General features: G+C 40.3%; 1 protein-coding gene across 1 annotated transcript in view; it reads left to right on the forward strand.

The window, feature by feature from the left end:
* The window catches only part of LOC126291715 (ADP-dependent glucokinase), a 93,359-nt gene that overhangs the window by 64,177 nt on the left and 8,834 nt on the right, over positions 1-20,348 (forward strand). The window contains exons 6-7 of the mRNA XM_049985371.1: positions 1,390-1,496; positions 8,541-8,718. Coding sequence (XP_049841328.1) covers positions 1,390-1,496; positions 8,541-8,718 — 285 coding nt within the window. The remainder of the gene's footprint in view (positions 1-1,389; positions 1,497-8,540; positions 8,719-20,348) is intronic.

The following is a 20,348-nucleotide window of genomic DNA, read 5'->3' on the forward strand; positions in this document are numbered from 1 at the left end:
TGGGGGCTCTGAGCAGTTGTAGTGATATGGGGTCACTGATACGTCTAGATAGGACTTTGACAGGTGACACATGCGTAAGCATCCTGTCTGATCACCTACATCTATTCATGTCCATTGTGTGGCTCCAGGAACACTCTTCTGAGTTTAAACACTTCTGCTGGCCACCAAACTCCCCAGACATGAACATTGTTGAGCATACACGGGATGCCTTGCCATGTGCTGTTCAAAAGAGATATCCGCCCTCTTGTACTCTTATCGATTTATGGACAGCCCTGTGGGATTAATGGTTTCAGTTCCTTCCAGCACTGCTTCAGACATTAGTTGAGTCCATGCCATCTCATGTTGCTACACTTCTGCATGTTTGCGGTGCCCCTACATGATAATAGGCAGGTATACCAGTTTGTTTGGCTCTTCAGTGTATTAATTGACATTACTACACTGAGGTTCTTTCTCAAGAGAAAATTAGGGAAAATACCCAGATTGTGGTAGAACAAGTTACATGTTCTGCATCATGACAACACACTGGCTCATACCGCATTCTGTGTTAGAGGTACAATATCCCAGTGTTTGAATATCCACCACATTCAGCTGACTTAGCACCTTGTGATTTTAATCTATTCCTCAAGGTCAAACTTGCATGAAAATAAACAAGATTTCAGTCCATTGAAGTAGTGAAAGGAAAAGTGTCACACACCATTGAGGAGCTCGCAGAGGAAGACTTGTGATACTGTTTCCATCAACACTCACAGAACGTTGTAGGTGTAGAGAAGTAGATTATATGTATGTTTTTGGAAAAAAATGTTTTGTAGTAATACTACTATTATTTGATAGCCATGCCTCACATGACGCTAAAGAATGATGTTAGTAACAGCTCTTGTGAATTGTAACAATTAGTTTATATACAGTTTCAAAAATTAAACTTCCTGGGAGAGAGAGCCCCATGCCAGACATGGATTTGAACCAGAATCTTTGGGTTTTGTGGACAGATGCTCTACAGACCAAGCTATGCAGGTACTGGTGTAAGGAAAGTCGTCAGACCAAATTATGAGTTGTGAGAGATAGCTCATTCCGTAGAGCATTTGTCTGTTAAAGGCAAAGGTTCCAGGTTTGAGTCCCAGTTGAGTGTACACTTTTAATCTGCCAGTAAGTTTAATATTGCCACACATTCTGCTGCAGGATCAAAATTCATATGGAATTTAAAAGCCACTTTTAATTCAGACTTCATTTTGTGGGCATTTAATAATACTTCTACTTACTTGCCTGTTTCTGTGCTTAGCATGGACATGTTCAGTATAAATGCATGTAGTTTTGGACAACTTGCACTGTTTCAAGCTATGAGAACAAGCTTTAAAACCTAGAAGTTGTGAAATGCTTAATATTCCCCTCCAGGAACTGACGAACCTGCAGCACATCCTCCAGTTCGGTAACATCAGTCTGGTGTCAGACTCTAACCCTCGAGTAGCGACAGTCCTCGACCAGATGCGTCACGTGTTCAGGTACGTACTGCCCATCACTGCTCACACTGCTGTCATCTTTAAATCAGTTCACATGTCAATAATGAGTTACTTGATGTGGAAGACGTGTAAGTGACTATTCTGTCATCTAAAAGATGAAACAGAGCAGTAGCTTTCGCTTGTGGAACTTGTAACATTTCCCCCACTCTGTTGGTAACTGGGACATTAGTAGTAATATCCTCCTCCATTACTTCAAATGTTGTTCTTATGATTATCACTGTTCATTTCCTCCAACCAGTGCCAAAAATTTCACTAGTACTTTCTTTGACCAATTAACATTTTTTAAGTAAAGGAGAAGTAATTCAAGTCGGGTAAGATTTTAAGGTTGCTAAAACGCAAGCATTTATGTGTTTAAATTACAGGCACAAATTGCTATAGTTTTTGTTTGTCCATAAATTTCACTCATTTAGTCTGCTGTTGATATGCCAGGTATTGGTCCAGGTCTGCATCATATGTTCCACTCCTCACACATAAATGTTGATACATATATCTAATGGTTGAAGTAAACTAGATAGCCCTCCTGGAATTAGTTACCAGAATCATCAGTTCATTCAGTCTATTTTTAACATAATCTGTTCTGTGAGAACAAAACTGTTCCTGTAGTAACAGGGCTTCGTGAGTAAGCCTCAATGTTGCCTAGATCAAATTTCATCTGTCCACAACCTCATTTCTCATCCATCCATCCATCCATCCATCCATCCTTTATTATGTACGTGGACAAAAACTCCTTTCAGTAATTCTTCCTTAGGAAGCGTCTTTCTTTTATAAATCAAAGGTGCTGGAAATTTTGTCCTATCAGCACAGCAGGATAAAACGACTGTGTAATAAGTCATTTCATGTCCTGAAGTTTTAACAGTGATGATTTTGTGACCTTCCACAATTCTGTTAGAAGGCACATCAAAGGCTAGGGGACTCTTGTCCATCTTTCCAATTTGGGAAAGTTCAACTTCTGTCTTTTACACCAACTTGATGAAATTCAGCAATTTGTTCTTCATACCTGGTTGGCTTCTTCTGTAATATTTTTGTCTTGGTCTGCATACAAGACTGATACCTCTTCATAAGTCTGGAACACCACAATGTTGATCCAGGAAATTCGGCAATCCCTTTATTAGTGGATATTACTTTTGCTTGGTCAATGATCATTGTAGTAGAAACTGAAATTCCCTCTTGTCTGGTCCCAAAAATCCAAGTACTGTGTTCTGCTTGAAGTTTTGGCCATGTAACAGGTCCACTTCTCAGTTTATGTTTAATGCAAGGTGCTTTGTCTAAAACATCCTCCTGATTTCATCAAGTTCTTCTCATTTTTTCAGGTGAATGTGGCCTGCAGTGCCTTTCTGCAGCCATGTTTCCATGCTCTTTAGCACAGGCAATCATTTGCAGCTTAAATTCAAGTGAAGAGCTGTGCCATTTTTCAGTCATTTTTGCAATTAAAACCTCAGTATAGCTATGGCACAGGTGGATCTCAACATTAGACACAACAATGTATGAAGCCTGAACGAACATTATAAAAACTATTCACAATGGCACATGTGCATCCACTGAACTCTATACAACAGGACTGTTCAACATTCACAAGGAAGCTAACAGTGAAGTGCTTCAAGCTAAGGCATAGAAATTTTGAAGAAATGGAGCTTATAGCTACCTACCTTTACCTAAGACTAGGTTATAAGATTCAACCAGTTTTCTGGCCTATTTTTGAAGGAGAGAAAGTGTGTCTTACATGCTGGCAAGTACAATAATTTCAAACCTTTCTCTCTCTCTCTCTCTCTCTCTCTCTCTCTCCACTGACACCCTCACACAAAATGAGAAACGAAAAAAGTTTGTCACTTACATTTTGCCTGTTCATGCAGGAAAACTTCATCATAAGGCATGATGTTTTACTTCATTACTTCTCCACTACCAATTCTACTGTCAACACCGTGTGCAAACATGATCCACATATACCACTGAATGTACCTGCATAATTACATCAGTGTATGACATGATGATACATCATTCTAGAGTTATGACATCATAATGATTGAGAGATTAGTGAAACACTTACTTTTGCTTAAAATGGAGTGCATATTCCCCAGACTACATTCATTAAGTGTTTTATAATGAGAGCACTTAGTGACATCAAATGAACTTTAAGCAAAATTTGAAATCTTTTCTAAGCTTTTCTCATTTACATGCTTAATGTCAGATATTTAACATATTAATCATATGTTGGAAGCTGTTTTGTACATGGAAATTAGATTCTTTGAAGAATTGGCGGTTTACTGGTTGCTACCTATACGGGAGGATTCATGCATCTCTTCAATTACAGTGTCATTCCCAGTTTTGATGTTGAGCTCTGTTATTATCCTTGCTGCTTCTCTTTATACATTTATGTTTTCTTTGTTCATCCTTCAGCTATATTCTCTGACAGGTATACTTTCCGCACCTTTTTAAAATTTTCTCTCTATTCATTCATTACTTCTCAAGCGTAAATATAAAATATAATGTAATGTGATGTATGTACTGTTCCTGAGTTTATAATATTGGAGAAAGTGCTTGGACTACAGGAAAATTATCTAAACTCAGATGGCTGAAATAGACTTATTTATATATTTATCTATCAAAGCCCAGTTTCTTGTGACGACACTGGACTGATTATATATAGAATAGTATTTATGTGAATTTTTGTGATAATCTATTTCCTTTCTTTCACTTTTCCTTCTATTCTGATCATTGAACTAAGTTTATGGTGTCTGCCACTATTTATTTTTCCTTATCTTTAGGCCTACTTCCTTCTGTTGCTATTGCACTATTTAGGACTCTCAATATATGTTACTCTATATGTAGCTTTTCTACAGCACCTTCTTCCTCTCCCTGTCAGGTTTTCCTTCACTTTGACAAAAGGAGCCATAGGTTTTCATTATTTCAAACAATTTTGAATAATTTTGCAGTACTATTTATATCCACTGCTGTTAGTACTGTTAAGACAACTCATAGTACTTCAGCAATACAACTATTAAAAATGTAAAAAAGTCACTATTAGTACTAAAAGCACCTTGATTTTTCTGCAGCAACTGCTGCTATTATGTTACTATACTAACACTAATCCTAACAATTCTACTATAGTTACTTATTATGTCAATGGTAGGGCCACTGCCCTCGGATAATAATTGAATAGCAGATTGTTGTGTTGCGTGTAGCTTCCCTGTTTCTCTTTACTGTAGTCTGATATTGACGCAGGTGCATGCATGTGCCCCCCCCCCCCCCCCCCCCTCACACACACACACACACACACACACACACACACACACACACACACACACACACACACAAATTTACCTCTGGCAGAATGTATCTAGTTTTTATGTATGTTCCGTATCATATCAGCCACACTGTCAAGTTTGGTAATGTTTTGCTACCTTTAGATAGCATGGCGACAGATCAGAGAGCATTGTTGATATTTCAATGATTGTTGTTTCTCATTCTTGTTAGCGACATTTGGATCATATCCCTTCACTCTTTCCAGTTGCTGGGCCAAGAAATTGTATAGCTATGAACTCCATCTGAACAGGTCTTAGAAGACCCAACAATACTAACTGACCGCTGTGTCATCCTCAGCAGGTAGGCGTCACTGGATGCAGATAAGGAGTGTTATGTGGTCAGCACACTACTGTTGTTCGTTTTTGTGATCGAAGCCACTATTTCTCAGTCGAGTGGCCCCTCACTTGGCCCCAAAAGAGCCGAGTGCACCCTGCTTGCCAGTAGCGCTCAGCAGCTTGTATGGTCACCTGTGGGGTCCTGCCCACTCGTCTTATAGCGTGCCTAAAGATTGATGCATTCTAGGATAGCTATTCAACAATTCAAGCAAATCACATTAATAGTTTTTATTACGATAAAGAAGATTGACAATACTAAACTTTGAGTTTCCAATGGTGTTGCAAGCGATGGGCGACATGCAAACAGTCAATGTCTTTTGCTATAGACAGTGTCCATACAAGCAACGGAACACTAATAACTGCTATCGTAGCGCTCTCTGCTAGGTCAGGTCTAGTATTGTGCATCCGAGGCTGGCAGGAGTGGCACTCATATTCTCTTTTTGTGTAGGCCACTCCTGTCGGGGCGTGGTTCTAGCCAGCGGGCAGTTGGCTGACGCCATCTCACAGCCTTCTCTGCTCTTGTGTTCTTCATCTTCATGCCAGCACTTGTCGATACGCCGGAACATCATGCATTGAAGTGCTAGCCAAGCCTGACAGCGCTTAATTCCAGTGGTCTGACAGGCACCAATGTTACCACTGTGACAAGGCTGTTGGCCAAATCAGTGCTATTCATCTGTAATACTTTGTGTGTGGCAGGTATTGGCAGTTGAAGGTTAGTCTACTAGCTTTGCTGTGTTGTAGCTGTATAGCATATGAGTGAGGCCATTGTGTTTGGTGGTGAAGTGCACCTACCAAAGGCAGATGGCAGAACGCAGTCAACTGCGTGAATGTTGTTAATCTGCTGTGAGAAAAGGTACATCTGATTTACACACTGGGTAATGATAATATAAATGGAGGGAAGGGTGGGTCGATGGGTCGTTTATATGCATTTACATGGTATGGTAACACACAAATATTTCGGGTCCTTAATCTTCAAATAAAAGTAGCTTTCAGCTTATCTCAGCAAATGTTAAAGGAACATTATTTTTCTCAGTGTGTGTGTGTGTGTGTGTGTGTGTGTGTGTGTGTGTGTGTGTATAATTTGTACAGAGAGCAGATGGCAGTTATAAGAGTTGAGGGGTATGAAAGGGAAGCAGTGTTTGGGAAAGGAGTGAGACAGGGTTGTAGCCTATCCCCAATGTTATTCAATCTGTATATTGAGCAAGCAATAAAGGAAACAAAAGAAAAGTTCAGAGTAGGAATTAAAATCCATGGAGAAGAAATAAAAAATTGAGGTTCGCCGATGACATTGTAATTCTGTCAGAGACAGCAAAGGACTTGGAAGAGCAGTTGAATGGAATGGACAGTGTCTTGATAGGAGGATATAATATGAACATCAACAAAAGCAAAACGAGGATAATGGAATGTCGTGGAATTTAGTCGGGTGATGCTGAGGGAATTAGATAAGGAAATGAGACACTTAAAGTAGTAAAGGAGTTTTGCTATTTGAGGAGCAAAATAACTGATGATGGTCGAAGTAGAGAGGACATAAAATGTAGACTGCCAGTGGCAAGGAAAGCGTTTCTGAAGAAGAGAAATTTGTTAACATCGTGTATTGATTTAAGTGTCAGGAAGTCATTTCTGAAAGTATTTGTATGGAGTGTAGCCATGTATGGAAGTGAAATGTGGACGATAAATAGTTTAGACAAGAAGAGAGTAGAAGCTTTCGAAATGTGGTGCTACAGAAGAATGCTGAAGATTAGATGCGTAGATCACATAACTAATGAGGAGGTATTGAATAGAATTGGGCATAAGAGGAGCTTGTGGCACAACTTGACTAGAGGAGGGATCAGTTGGTAGGACATGTTCTGAGACATCGAGGGATCACCAATTTAGTATTGGAGGGCAGCGTGGAGGCTAAAAATCGTAGAGGGAGAGAAAGAGATGAATACACTAAGCAGATTCAGAAGGACGTAGGCTGCAGTAGGTACTGGGAGATGAAGAAGCTTGCAGAGGATAGAGTGGCATGGAGGGCTGCATCAACGAGTCTCAGGACTGAAGACCGCAACAATAATATATATAAATGACTAGTGGGGAATTTTGAAAGTAGCAGGTGTCTTTTTCACAGATGATGCTGTTACATGTAGAGAAATTGTAATGCTAGAAAATTAAACCAAAATGTAGGAAGACCTGCAGAGGACAGATGCTTGGTGCAGGGATTGTCAGTTGACCCCTAATGTAAACAAATGCAAAATATTGTGCATAAATAGGCAGAAAAAAACTGCTATTGTGTCATTACACAATTTCCAAACAATCCTTGGAAGCAGTCACATTCATAAAACTCTAGGAGTATGCATACAGAGCAATTTAAAATGAAATGACCACATAAAACTAATTGCAGGTAAGGCAGATGCCAGATTGAGATTCATCGGAAAAATCCTCAGTAAATGTAGCCCATCAACAAAGGAGATAGATTACAAATCCCTCATTTGACCAGTACGTGAATACTGCTCATCAGTCTGGGAGGAATGCTGCTTGGGAAGGCATCTCTTGTTAACCAAACTACTACAAAATGGTGACACTGGATGCGGGTGTAAAATCCTGCTGCCACACATACTTAGGAAAAGGGCAGCAGATGACAGCTCAAGCCATGTGGCATTACACAGGATGAGCTCTTGAGAGCACGGCTGGGTGGGGTTGCATCAGTGAAGTGGAAGAAGAGTCTGCTTGAGTGATGGTTTGGCATGCGTCATGTCCAGAAAGTGTGGCCGTCTAAGCTCTACCTCCAGTGGAAGTGACCAGAGAGTGTGCTGCAGTTAAACACTGGCTGGCAGCCACTTCGCTGATCACTATCCGATCAGTGCAGCCTGTCATCTGCTGCTACAGGTTGAGGCCAAGGGAAGGACTTGCCATGGCTTGTGGCATCTTTAACAATTCCCTCCCATACATTACTGTTCTTCGCATTTCGCCTCCATCCTCGGATTTGTATTTTGTTAACATCGGTTTTGATTGTGGTCAGCCTCCCCCCCCCCCCCCCCCTTCCTCCCACACCATATTATTGTTTGAATATAATCTTCCTTACCGGATTCTTTCAAGCATCCTGACTTCTGCCATCCTCCTCCATATTCTAACCAGTGTATTCTTTTGAGATTCCATAAATTTTTACTACACATTTTCCTTGTATAAATTGCTTTAATTCAATACTATAGCAGCACAAAGTACATTAAAATAGGGCAGTATATGTCTTAAAAACAGTGAGATGCTGAGAAGCCAGTGACATACATTAGGCACTATTCAACTACAGTGATGTTACTGTTGATACCACTTCTTGTACATTTTCCAGCATACTTACATTTTTTTATGCTTCTGTATGTAGCTAGAACAGGTTGTTAATTATCATGATGTGTTTCAGGTTAGTACTGAGCAAGAGTAAGGGCTTCCGTGGCAACCGCCCGCTTACTCGCTTGCACGTCCATACGTTAGCTTATCAGGCAGTGATGACTGTGAAGGGCTCGCCATGGCGCAACACGATGGCAGCAGCCGCCAAGGCGTCACTGACGGCTCACCGTCACGTCTGTGCCTCCGAAGAGGTGAGTGGAGAACAGTACATAGATGACAAACCGAAAGATCGAGTTGTTACCAGAAGCTCAGAATTGAGTTTTTTTGTTTATTGTGTTTATGTATTAAGAACAACATAAGGGGAAAAGTGTACTATTGTGGCCTCTATTGAATGATGGCTTCAAGCTCTGCTTGTGATCTTAATCACACATTAATAAAATAGTCACACACTAATAAAAAAAAAAAGAGGCAAGTTTATGACACATCAGACGGATTTCTGTGTATTGTCAGTGTAATTGTATAAAATGTGACAGCTTGCTTAAAAATACCATGAAAAATATTGCCCATGTGAAAGAGAGCAACAATAATGTTGGCAGCTAAAGCTCAGTAATTTTAACAGCATGCTAAAAATGAGGGAGAGGATCGTACATTAATCATACACTGTAGGCCTTCCCAGCCATGTTTATTCACTTAAAATTTGTGAACTTAGAGGCCATGGTTGATTTATAAGACTATTCCCACACATTTCGTCTCTTACTGCAGGAGATAATTATGGAAGTTAAAAGGAAGCTGTGACAAGTTTCAAGGGCCCCCCCCCCTCCCCCAGATTTATAAAGATGTATAGGATGCAGCGCCATCCATGACTTGATGCTAAGAGTTTGATTATCTCTGGCAGGTGTCATCATTCTCAATTAAAATGTATTTTGTGAAATTTAACTTCCTTTATATTTCTGTTAAAATTATTATGGTATTTGTAAATCCTGATGACCTTTGTATACATACGCATAAGATAAACATTTAATTCGCTAAAATTTGCTGAATTTTGCTTTATGGTTTCCATCAAAGAAAGCGTGTTCTTTTAAGGCGCTTTGTCTGTCTGTCACAGATGACAGTTCCATTTGTGTTCAGCTAAATGGTTGTTAATACTTCATTTCGTGGTAGTGTTGTGTATTTCCCCACAACTACATAGAATTTTACATACTGCAGGTGTTCCTAATATATGTGGTACATCTTTTGCTATTCTTAAGCCAACACTTTATCGATGCCTCCATAACCTTGGGAATAAAAGAGAGGAAAATTTCAACAGTTGGTGGCCATTGTTCCTCACTAGTACTGGCTTTCTTTCTTATTTGGTGGAGTGCTTAGTCCACTTCCTTAATGGAGCAACAATTTTTTAAAGCTAGCAATAAGTGAATCAGCCCATCTGTATTTCTTTTTATTGGATTACAGATTCCGATGGAAAAGCATTGGCAAGTGTGTGTTTGAAACAATCTTTAAACCCACCAAGCAAGAAAAGGAATACTTAAAAACAGCAAAAGATGTTCAACATCCACTAGCAACACCTGGAGTATATGAAATTCCATGTAGTTGTGTACATGGGAAACATACCAAAATGTTAATGCCCGCTTAGCCAAACACAAAAGTAAGTGCCGACTGGGTCATACAAATCGGGCATAGTGGAAAGTGCTTTCTGAGATGGAAAATTATGAGGACTAGTATTTTAGCAGAGACAACACTTTACTATGTGTGCATGTATAGAGGGACCTTAGATGCCAACTTTGTACCAACAGAATAACGACCAATTACCTTTAATTGGGCACAGTGGCACCAGTCAGTGATAATCACACATGTTGCATTGTGACAAATGGTGGTGCCCTTTATACATCTCTATAAATTCACAGGGCCCCTTGAGCCTTCTACGCAGTTACCCCTTTTACATCTGAAGATGTGTCGACAAAATGTTTGGGAATACTTTTATATACTGACCACGGCTTCTCTACACAGAAGCCTTAACTGAAATAAACTGTATGGCTGTTTGTTTTTACACACCCCTAGTGCAATTCCTGAAAACCATCAAATTGTATGATGCTTTTTGGAAAATGCAATTTAAAAAAAAATTGGGTAGAAAATCTTGACTAAAGAGTTGAAACTGCTTTTATTGCTAAGGAACATGCTGTGTGTTGGATCATTACTGCTTTCTGTATTGAACAGTCTCCCTACGCTGTGAGAAATAAAAATTTATAAAAATGAACTCGTTACTTACGAATAACCAGTTTATGTGCCTCAGAGGTGTCATTATACTGTTTCAGCATAAATCACGTACAATGTCGGTCACAAGAGAATGAATGTGCTCATGCAAATTTGTTTACATTGTAATTATTTTCAATTAGCGATAGTCACAGTGCAAGATTCATTCAATTTCAAACACATGTGCCTTTTTTGCCTTTCATTACTCAGACATTCCTATGTGTCATTTCCTGCGAGGTTGCACAGGTGCTCCACTGATTTTACTTTCTAGCATAGCTGAAGAACACATTCATAGTAAACTGAAACTTGAAGAAAATCTGTTACAGTGTGAGGACATTGCTCAAGATGGCAAGCTTGTTAGTAAAGCAAATGGTCTCATTTCTTTTATTGAGGTGGAGCTATCTATCTGAGAATATTTTCTGCTGAGTGGACACCACAGCTTCGATAATTTAAAGAAAGACATTGTTGCACTATGGTGTACTTTAAAACACTTTTCAAGTGCATAAAAAAATATACCACACCATAATTAAGAGAGAAAGAGACGCGAAAGCCACAAAGTTGTACTGAATGTAATGTTATGCAGATGTAGTAATGACCTAGTACAGAAGCAAATACATCATCCTCCTGCTGTCATACGAAAATTACGTGTCGTGTGTATTTGTGCATAGCACAGTTGTTGACATTCATCCTATATAAATTATAAGTTGCTGAAATGATAGTGGTTACGAGAACAGTAGCATTTGATAGTTCACTATAGAAATAGCCAAAGTTTCCAGATTCACTTTTTATTTGATTGATGACTAGTTTCAGGTTACCTGATCCCGTTTTAAAATCATCCTGTGAGATGGAGAGTTAAAATTACAATTCATCCAACGAACTGGCACAAATTTTTTTGCATGCATATAACAAAATAAAGAACATATCATATCAGGATATACGTACCAGACAGACAAAACAGTATCTTCCGAAATAGCATATAAACAATGTCAAGATTATACGTCTCTTAATATTATTTTATATCTCCTGAATAATTTGATGCATCATTTGTCGATTAATTCTAGTTGGAAGCATAGTTTTTATTATGTCCATGTCAATAGTGCAAGTGTAAAAAGATCCAGTCATTCCGCACTGACTTCTTTAAGTACGTCTCTTTCCAGAACTATTCAGTCTGGAAACCTGTGGTTTTCAGCTATTTGCTACTTGAATTCATGTCAATGTTCGTGTTAAGAGGTTGGATGCAGTGTGTATAGCGGTATTGCATATGCATTTTGTGAAGACTCTAAATGGTAAAGAATGACTTAATAGACAGAAACATTGCTGAACTCTAGCAGTATTATGGAATGGCAATAAGAAACAATACACATGGTCCCTATAGGATTAAAAGAGCAGTGTGGACTACATTCTTCCACAAATTATCCACTGATAATGCTCCTATACATGGTCTTTGCCCACCTGGTGCTGATTCAGGATGCAAGTACGACAAAGCCTAAGCAGCGGGTACAGAGGAATAATTTAGGCACAGCAATAGCATGCCTTCAGCCTGATGGGCTACTAAACCAATATATAGAGGGAGTTAGCTCATCCTGACCTTCTTTCCAGATGTCTCCATGGTCGAACTCAAAACCTGAATGAGTCTTTCAATAATGTCATTTGGACCCATGTACTAAAAATGTCTTTGTAGGAATGAAGACTACACTTTGGTGTTTGTGACACTGTGATAACATTTAATAATGGTAATAAGGGAAGAATTAGGGTACGAGAGCAACTTGGTATCACTCCAGGAGCCAACAAACTGAAAGTGTTCCAGGGAATGGATTGACCTGGGGTTGTGAAAGCCCAACTTGCAGCAGAGGAAATGACTGAAGAAGCAATAAGCAGGAAAAGAAAGAAGCCTTTAGGTTTGCAGGATGGTGAAGAACAGGATCCAGATAATGTTGATTATAGGCCTGGATGTTCTTAGGAGATGGCATGCCTCCACATGTGAGTTACTATGAAATGAAAAATTTAAACTTGATTTTCTGAAAATATTTGACCCATCATCTCAGAAACAATTACAGATACATATATCTAATTTTACACAGTATTACCTCTTAGTATACCACTACCGCTGCTGAACCACCTAAACATTTCTACCTATAGTGATATTTTTACTTAAAGAAGCAAAAGTGGGTTTTAAAAAGTTGAATATAAATTTTAAAAAGTCGTAACTAATTATTTGTCTGTATATTATGATTCTGGTTCAGTAATCAGAAAAGGAGTGAAACAATACTTCCCAAAAATTTAGGATCTCTATCTGCCAAAAGTTCTGAGATAAAGGGTCATAAATATTGCACATTTAATACTGTAGTTATAGGGTTTATGTATTACCCTTAACAATGAATAGTGACAGAATAAGCATATAACTGATAATCTGCTTCCTCTGCTGCCACAAGGAAACTTCAGATAGGGAAGTCCTATCAGGTTTAGGGACTGTCTTTATTACAATTATTATCCAATCATAAAGAATAAAACAATTAAAAAAACCACCAAGACAGTTCAAACCAATGAAGAGTAAACAGCAGCAGACAAAAGCCATACGCTATAGTGATATGTATCATCATTCACTGTAAACCATAAAATAATGTGGGGAAGAACAAACTACAGGGGGTTACAAAATGAATATATGGATTTTAAGTCTTATGTAGCATTTCTTACATTAAACTTACATCAAATGAAAGAGCAGCTGAAACACTTTGTCTTACAAATGTTCAATAGCGTTGATAGGTGAGTTCTTGCCAAACATTGATCAGTGCGTTCGGAGTTATTGTTGCAGTAATGCTGTTTCTAGTCATGTACATCAGTTGGTAACGGAACCATATAAATATGATCCCGTATGAACTCCCAAAGGTAAAAATCACATGGCCACAGTTGTTATAATCCATGTAGGCCTTATTAAAAATCTTACAGGAATATAAAGCAATCTAAACTTAATAGTAGTGAGAACAAACTTGTTAGACATTGGAGCAAAAATGCAACATGTTGCATTTCATTGTTTACAGTTGATTAAGACTCGGAACTGAGAATATACTAAGGAACAACATTGCAAATCATTCACATGGGTTATTTCTAAGAATCCTTACATAAGCCATATGCTGGTAAAAGGGGCCCAGACTATTTTACTAAAACTAAACTGAACTAAACTAAAACATATTGTATCATAACAACTCCCAACGAACAGCAACTGACAGGTACCAACAGACCGTAGCTCACACTGGAATTCAAGGCTGTGTTAATCGGTTAGTGCATAAGCCATGAAGCTTCATCAGGAGGGAAAGCAGATGATCAATCAGTGGTGAATTCAAGGAAAAAGACTACAGAATATAAGGTATACGTAAATTATTTCTAATGGAGGGGGCAAGTGGGAGCAGGTGATTGAGAAAGCAGAAATGATAAAATATAAGGGACAACCAACGAGAAGTACACAGGAATATATTGCTCAAACTATGCAGGGGTTGAAGAATGGGGTAGGGGATGGGGGACAGAAGGGCGTGTAAAAATGATTTATATAAAAGAGGGAAAATGGTTGGTATTCAAGACTTACGAAGAGTGCTGTGGCCTTCCCAACCAGACATCACGGGTTGACCGCTTGGCAGGCACACCGAAGCACTACGCAACAGACAGGCAGTATTGATGAACGGCCACAACAACAAAAACAACAACAACAAAGCAAAGACACCAGCGGCGACTAGGGGCCACTACTGGCCCACATAAACATAAGGAAGAGGTTGCTGCAGATCCCAGAATTATTTTCACATGTCAAACCACGTGATGGGAAATAGTTCCGAGGTACTCATCCGCCAAAGTGCTAGAAAGGCCGGCGCTCTGTCGCACATCGGCAGTTCATCGACTGCCAGCAGACGTCGATAGCTGCCGCCCCGGCAGCCCGGCTTGGATCTTCTCGCTGATCTCTGGATTAGGCTTGGTATATCAGAGAAGTCTCTTGCGGAGACTAGTAGGAAATTATTTCAGTTGTTTTCTATATTATTCTTGAATGTAGTTGTGATTCGTAGACGGATCACTGTTTTGTGTTGGTGTTATACTTGCAGAATTTGTTTTGGTTAATTGAACTGTCCAATAAATTGTTTTCAGACTTCGATCGTTAGTTTCTTCTGCTTACGTAGACATATCAAAGAGTGGGTCACTACAAACCGAGCGGAAAAGGCGACGGGGATGGTAGAAGGGAGGGGGAGTAATGAATTAATTGTATGCAAAGGAGCTCACTATGAACATTGTCGTCCCCTTTTACAAGTTCTTCCATTCCTCACCTCTCCCTTTTAGGTGCCTGATATTCATATTTTACTGTTTTGGTCATACAATTATGTCAATTTGATATATGCTTTTATGGGCCCCCACATTTTCTACAGTGTAAGAGAAAACATAGCATTTTAATTTCTGTCTTCACTAATGGAGTGCTCTTTAAAATTGATTTTTATATTTACACACTCTGTTAGGTTTGTTTCTGGTTAAGTACTGATTTACAAGTTTGATAGGTATGGTGATATTTCCACCTCATACTATTAGATTTTTTCCACGTTACTTTATGGTTTACAGTGAGTCATGATCTGTGTCACTATAGCATATGACTTTTTTTGTGTATACTGTGAGTGGTACTGTAGCTATTTACTGTTCATTGATTTTAAGTGCCCTGTTTTCAGAGAAAAAATTAAAGAGCTTAAGTGTGGTACTTTCATGCACTTTTAATGTATTAATTGCTTTATTCTTGGTGCTTGCTAGTTGTAATAAAGACATTCTCTTAAACCTTGATGGTGCACTCCCTGCCTGAGGATTCCTTGTGGCAGTGTAGGAAGTAGACCGTCAGTTAAATGCTTATTCTGTCACTATTCAGGGTTAAACTTGCCGTGGTAAGTGCAAATGTAACACTGCAAATAAGTAACAGTCTAATTGCAGTACTGACTTTAAAGTAATCTTAACATGCTTTATATGCTATTTTGGAAAATACTGTTGTGTCTGTCTGATTCGTATATGTTGCTACAATACAATGTGTCTTGTTACGTGCACTAAATAATTTTTGTAATATCTTATTGGATAAATTAAAATTTTAACTTTCCATCTTGCAGGATGACTTGAAAATTGGTTCAGGTAACGTGAAACTAGTCATCAATAACATAAAAAGTGAATCTTGATACTTCGGATATTTCTAAATCAAATAGGCTAACACCCGTTGCTGTTGTGCAATTGATCTAGCGTGCTGCAAACCCATAAACAATAGCTTTACCAGACTATTGAAACATCACATATAACACCTAACAAGAAGGTGATAAACCTTGTGATGTGTTGGTGGTTTAGTGTCAGTTCCTGTCACTAGCAGTGTTATGTGAATAATAAGTACATGGCTGTGTATGAGGAGGAGCTCCTCTCTTTGCAGTTCAGAAAGAGTGGGGAGTGTTGTGAGTAACCAAATTCTGTTCGAGTCAACCATGTTACGGTGTGTGCCATGCACTGTGACTGGGTGGTCAAGCATGTGTTCGCCCACAATTTGCAAATTCCCAGGTTAATAGATTGATATACCCCACATACATACAGCACCTGCAGCAAAGTTTGTATGCTGTGATTGTGTGTTAGCCATGAAAGACTTTGAATGTTAAGCAATTTTTAGTCACTTCTGCTTGTATATTTGCTACTCAGTGCCTCACCCGCTAGGCAAGTAATGATGTCTCCCTATTTACATATTGAATATAATAGAGGGAAACATTCCACGTGGTAAAAATATATCTAAAAACAAAGATGATGTAACTTACCAAACAAAAGCGCTGGCAGGTCGATAGACACACAAACACAAATATACACACAAAATTCTAGCTTTCGCAACCAATGGTTGTTTTTTCAGGCAAGAGGGAAGGAGAGGGAAAGACGAAAGGATGTGGATTTTAAGGGGGAGGGTAAGGAGTCATTCCAATCCCGGGAGCGGAAAGACTTACCTTAGAGGGAAGAAGGACATGTGTACATTCGCGCGCACACAAACACATATCCATCCGCACATACACAGACACAAGCAGACATTTGTAAAGGCAAAGAGTTCGGGCAGAGATGTCAGTCGAGGCGGAAGTACAGAGGCAAAGAAGTTGTTGAAAGACAGGTGAGGTATGAGTGGCGGCAACTTGAAATTAGCGGAGGTTGAGGCCTGCCGGATATTGAGAATAAAGGATATACTGAAGGGCAAGTTCCCATCTCCGGAGTTCTGTCAGGTTGGTGTTAGTGGGAAGTATCCAGATAACTCTGACAGTTTAACACTGTGCCAAGATGTGCTGGCCATGCACCAAGGCATGTTTAGCCACAGGGTGATCCTCATTACCAACAAACACTGTCTGCCTGTGTCCATTCATGCGAATGGACAGTTTGTTGTTGGTCATTCCCACATAGAAAGCTTCACAGTGTAGGCAGGTCTGTTGGTAAATCACGTGGGTGCTTTCACACGTGGCTCTGCCTTTGATCGTGTACACCGTCTGGGTTACAGGACTGGAGTGGTGGTGGTGGGAGGGTGCATGAGACAGGTTTTACACCGGGGGCGGTTACAAGGATAGTAGCCAGAGGGTAGGGAAGGTGGTTTGGGGATTTCATAGGGATGAACTAAGAGGTTACGAAGGTTAGGTGGACGGCAGAAAGACACTCTTGGTGGAGTGGGGAGGATTTCATGAACGATGGATCTGTCCCGGAAAGTATCCTGTCACAAGTGGGACACTTTTGTGGTTCTTCTGTGGGAGGTTCTGGGTTTGAGGGGATGATGAAGTGGCTCGGTTATTTGCTTCTGTACCAGGTTGGGAGGGTAGTTGCGGGATGCGAAAACTGTTTTCAGGTTGTTGGTGTAATGGTTCAAGGAGTCCGGACTGGAGCAGATTCGTTTGCCATGAAGACCTAAGCTGTAGGGAAAGTACCGTTTGATGTGGAATGGGTGGCAGCTGTCATAATGGAGGTACTGTTCCTTGTTGGTGGGTTTGACGTGGACGGACGTGTGAAGCTGGCCATTGGACAGATGGAGGTCAACGTCAAGGAAAGTGGCATGGGTTTTGGGGTAGGACCAAGTGAATCTGATGGAACCAAAGGAGTTGAGGTTGGAGAGGAAATTCTGGAGTTGTTCTTCACTGAGAGTCCAGATCATGAAGATGTCATCAATAAATCTGTACCAAACTTTGGGTTGGTAGGCCTGGGTAACCATGAAGGCTTCCTCTAAGCGACCCATGAATAGGTTGGTGTATGAGGGGGCCATCCTGGTACCCATGGCTGTTCCCTTTAATTGTTGGTATGTCTGGCCTACAAAAGAGAAGAAGTTGTGGGTCAGGATGAAGCTGGCTAAGGTAATGAGGAAAGAGGTTTTAGGTAGGGTGGCAGGTGATCGGCGTGAAAGGAAGTGCTCCATCGCAGTGAGGCCCTGGGCGTGCGGAATATTTGTGTATAAGGAAGTGGCATCAATGGTAACAAGGACGGTTTGCAGGGGTAACAGATTGGGTAAGGATTCCAGGCGTTCGAGAAAGTGGTTGGTGTCCTTGATGAAGGATGGGAGACTGCATGTAATGGGTTGAAGGTGTTGATCTACGTAGGCAGAGATATGTTCTGTGGGGGCTTGGTAACCAGCTACAATGGGGCGGCCGGGATGATTGGGTTTGTGAATTTTAGGTAGAAGGTAGAAGGTAGGGGTATGGGGTGTCGGTGGAGTAGGGAGGTTGATGGAGTCAGGTGAAAGGTTTTGTAGGGGGCCTAAGTTTCTGAGGATTCCTTGAAGCTCCGCCTGGACATCAGGAATGGGATTACCTTGGCAAACTTTGTATGTGGTGTTGTCTGAAAGCTGACGCAGTCCCTCAGCCACATACTCCCGACGATCAAGTACCACGGTCGTGGAACCCTTGTCCGCCGGAAGAATGACGATGGATCGGTCAGCCTTCAGATCACGAATAGCCTGGGCTTCAGCAGTGGTGATTTTGGGAGTAGGATTAAGGTTTTTTAAGAAGGATTGAGAGGCAAGGTTGGAAGTGAGAAATTCCTGGAAGGTTTGGAGAGGGTGATTTTGAGGAAGAGGAGGTGGGTCCCGTTGTGACAGGACGGAACTGTTCCAGGCAGGGTTCAATTTGGATAGTGTCTTGGGGAGTTGTATCATTAGGAATAGGATTAGGATCATTTCTCTTCGTGGCAAAGTGATATTTCCAGCAGAGAGTATGAGTGTAGGACAGTAAATCTTTGACGAAGGCTGTTTGGTTGAATCTGGGAGTGGGGCTGAAGGTGAGGCCTTTGGATAGGACAGAGGTTTCGGATTTACATATTGAAACTGTTTACTTGGCATTTGGTTAAAGAAACTTGGCCAAATACAACAAAATATGCTTCTTCCAATCAGAATTACGTTTCAGACTCCCCCCCCCCCCCCCCCCAAAAAAAAATCATTATAATATACAAAAATAGAGCCCAGACCCATCATACATCTCCAAATACCCAAAAACTCCTTAATTTTTTATATATCTCTACCTTGTATTATTATTTCCCTTGGAAGAGACATAAAAATAGTAAGTAGGGTTATTACATACAAGAAACTGCTGGTCATGAACTTCAAAATCATTAACTGTTAAACTTCATATTATCAGTGATTTTCAGGAAATTCATTTAGTCATAAACAGGTGTCTGAAAAAAGTATAATAAACTGAGAAATTTTCTCTGTTAGCTAAAAAAAGTAAGAAATGTTGGCAACAGGTTTGGAACATCCACAGTTTCATTTATACAGAGTGGAGGAAAAATTGTGTCACAAAATTTTAACCCTGGATAGCTGATGCCATTAGGAACCAAAATTACCAATGTTGTGTAGGTCGACAAAGCACAATTTTTAAACTACGGAAACTTGGCGCCACGTGCTCCAATTGGCCACATTATTGCCCTGTTGCTGGACGCTCTGGACAACATGTGACCGTGAATGCTTTGCCTGCCAGAGATCACAATGTATCCGCATGCTTGGTGGTAGCACACCAGCCTTCCACTCTGGGGGCAAATTCGCCAGGGTCCTGACACATCCATTGTAGTTTCATGTTAATATGTACTGGGAACAAACCTGTCAACAGCTGTTAGTTTGTATACAGAAAGCCTTTTACAAATTGTATCGGCCCTGTGAAGGGTGTTTTTTTGTAGCTAAGACTTTGTGTACTTAGAGCAGGTGCTCAAACTGGCAACCCTCTGACGCTACACAAGCTTGGTAATGTCAAACGGTGCTTAGGTGAACTCTTTCAAAGATTCCTGGCATTGCCCTGATGTAATTGGTGGCATGTTGAATGCAATCCATTAATTCCTCTTCGTTTCGAAGTGGCTCGTGTCTGGGTGGGTGAACTAGAACATTCAAGAATCCCTACCGGAAAAAGTCAAGTGGCGTGAGGTCTGATGATCGCGGTGGCCGTGTCCTACGAGCACCTCTGCCAATTACCCGGCCGTGGAATGATTCATTTAAATATCTGTGCACAGCATGACTGTTACGTGCGGGCACACCATCATGCTGCAACCACACGCATAGCCGTATGTCTAGGGGAACACCTTCCAGCAAGCCGGCTAGAGTTTCTTGCAAAAAGTGAAGGTAATTTGCCCCATCAAGTTGAGGAGGTAGACGGGC

This window comes from Schistocerca gregaria, chromosome 9, assembly GCF_023897955.1.
Source record: "Schistocerca gregaria isolate iqSchGreg1 chromosome 9, iqSchGreg1.2, whole genome shotgun sequence".
Taxonomy (NCBI): domain Eukaryota; kingdom Metazoa; phylum Arthropoda; class Insecta; order Orthoptera; family Acrididae; genus Schistocerca; species Schistocerca gregaria.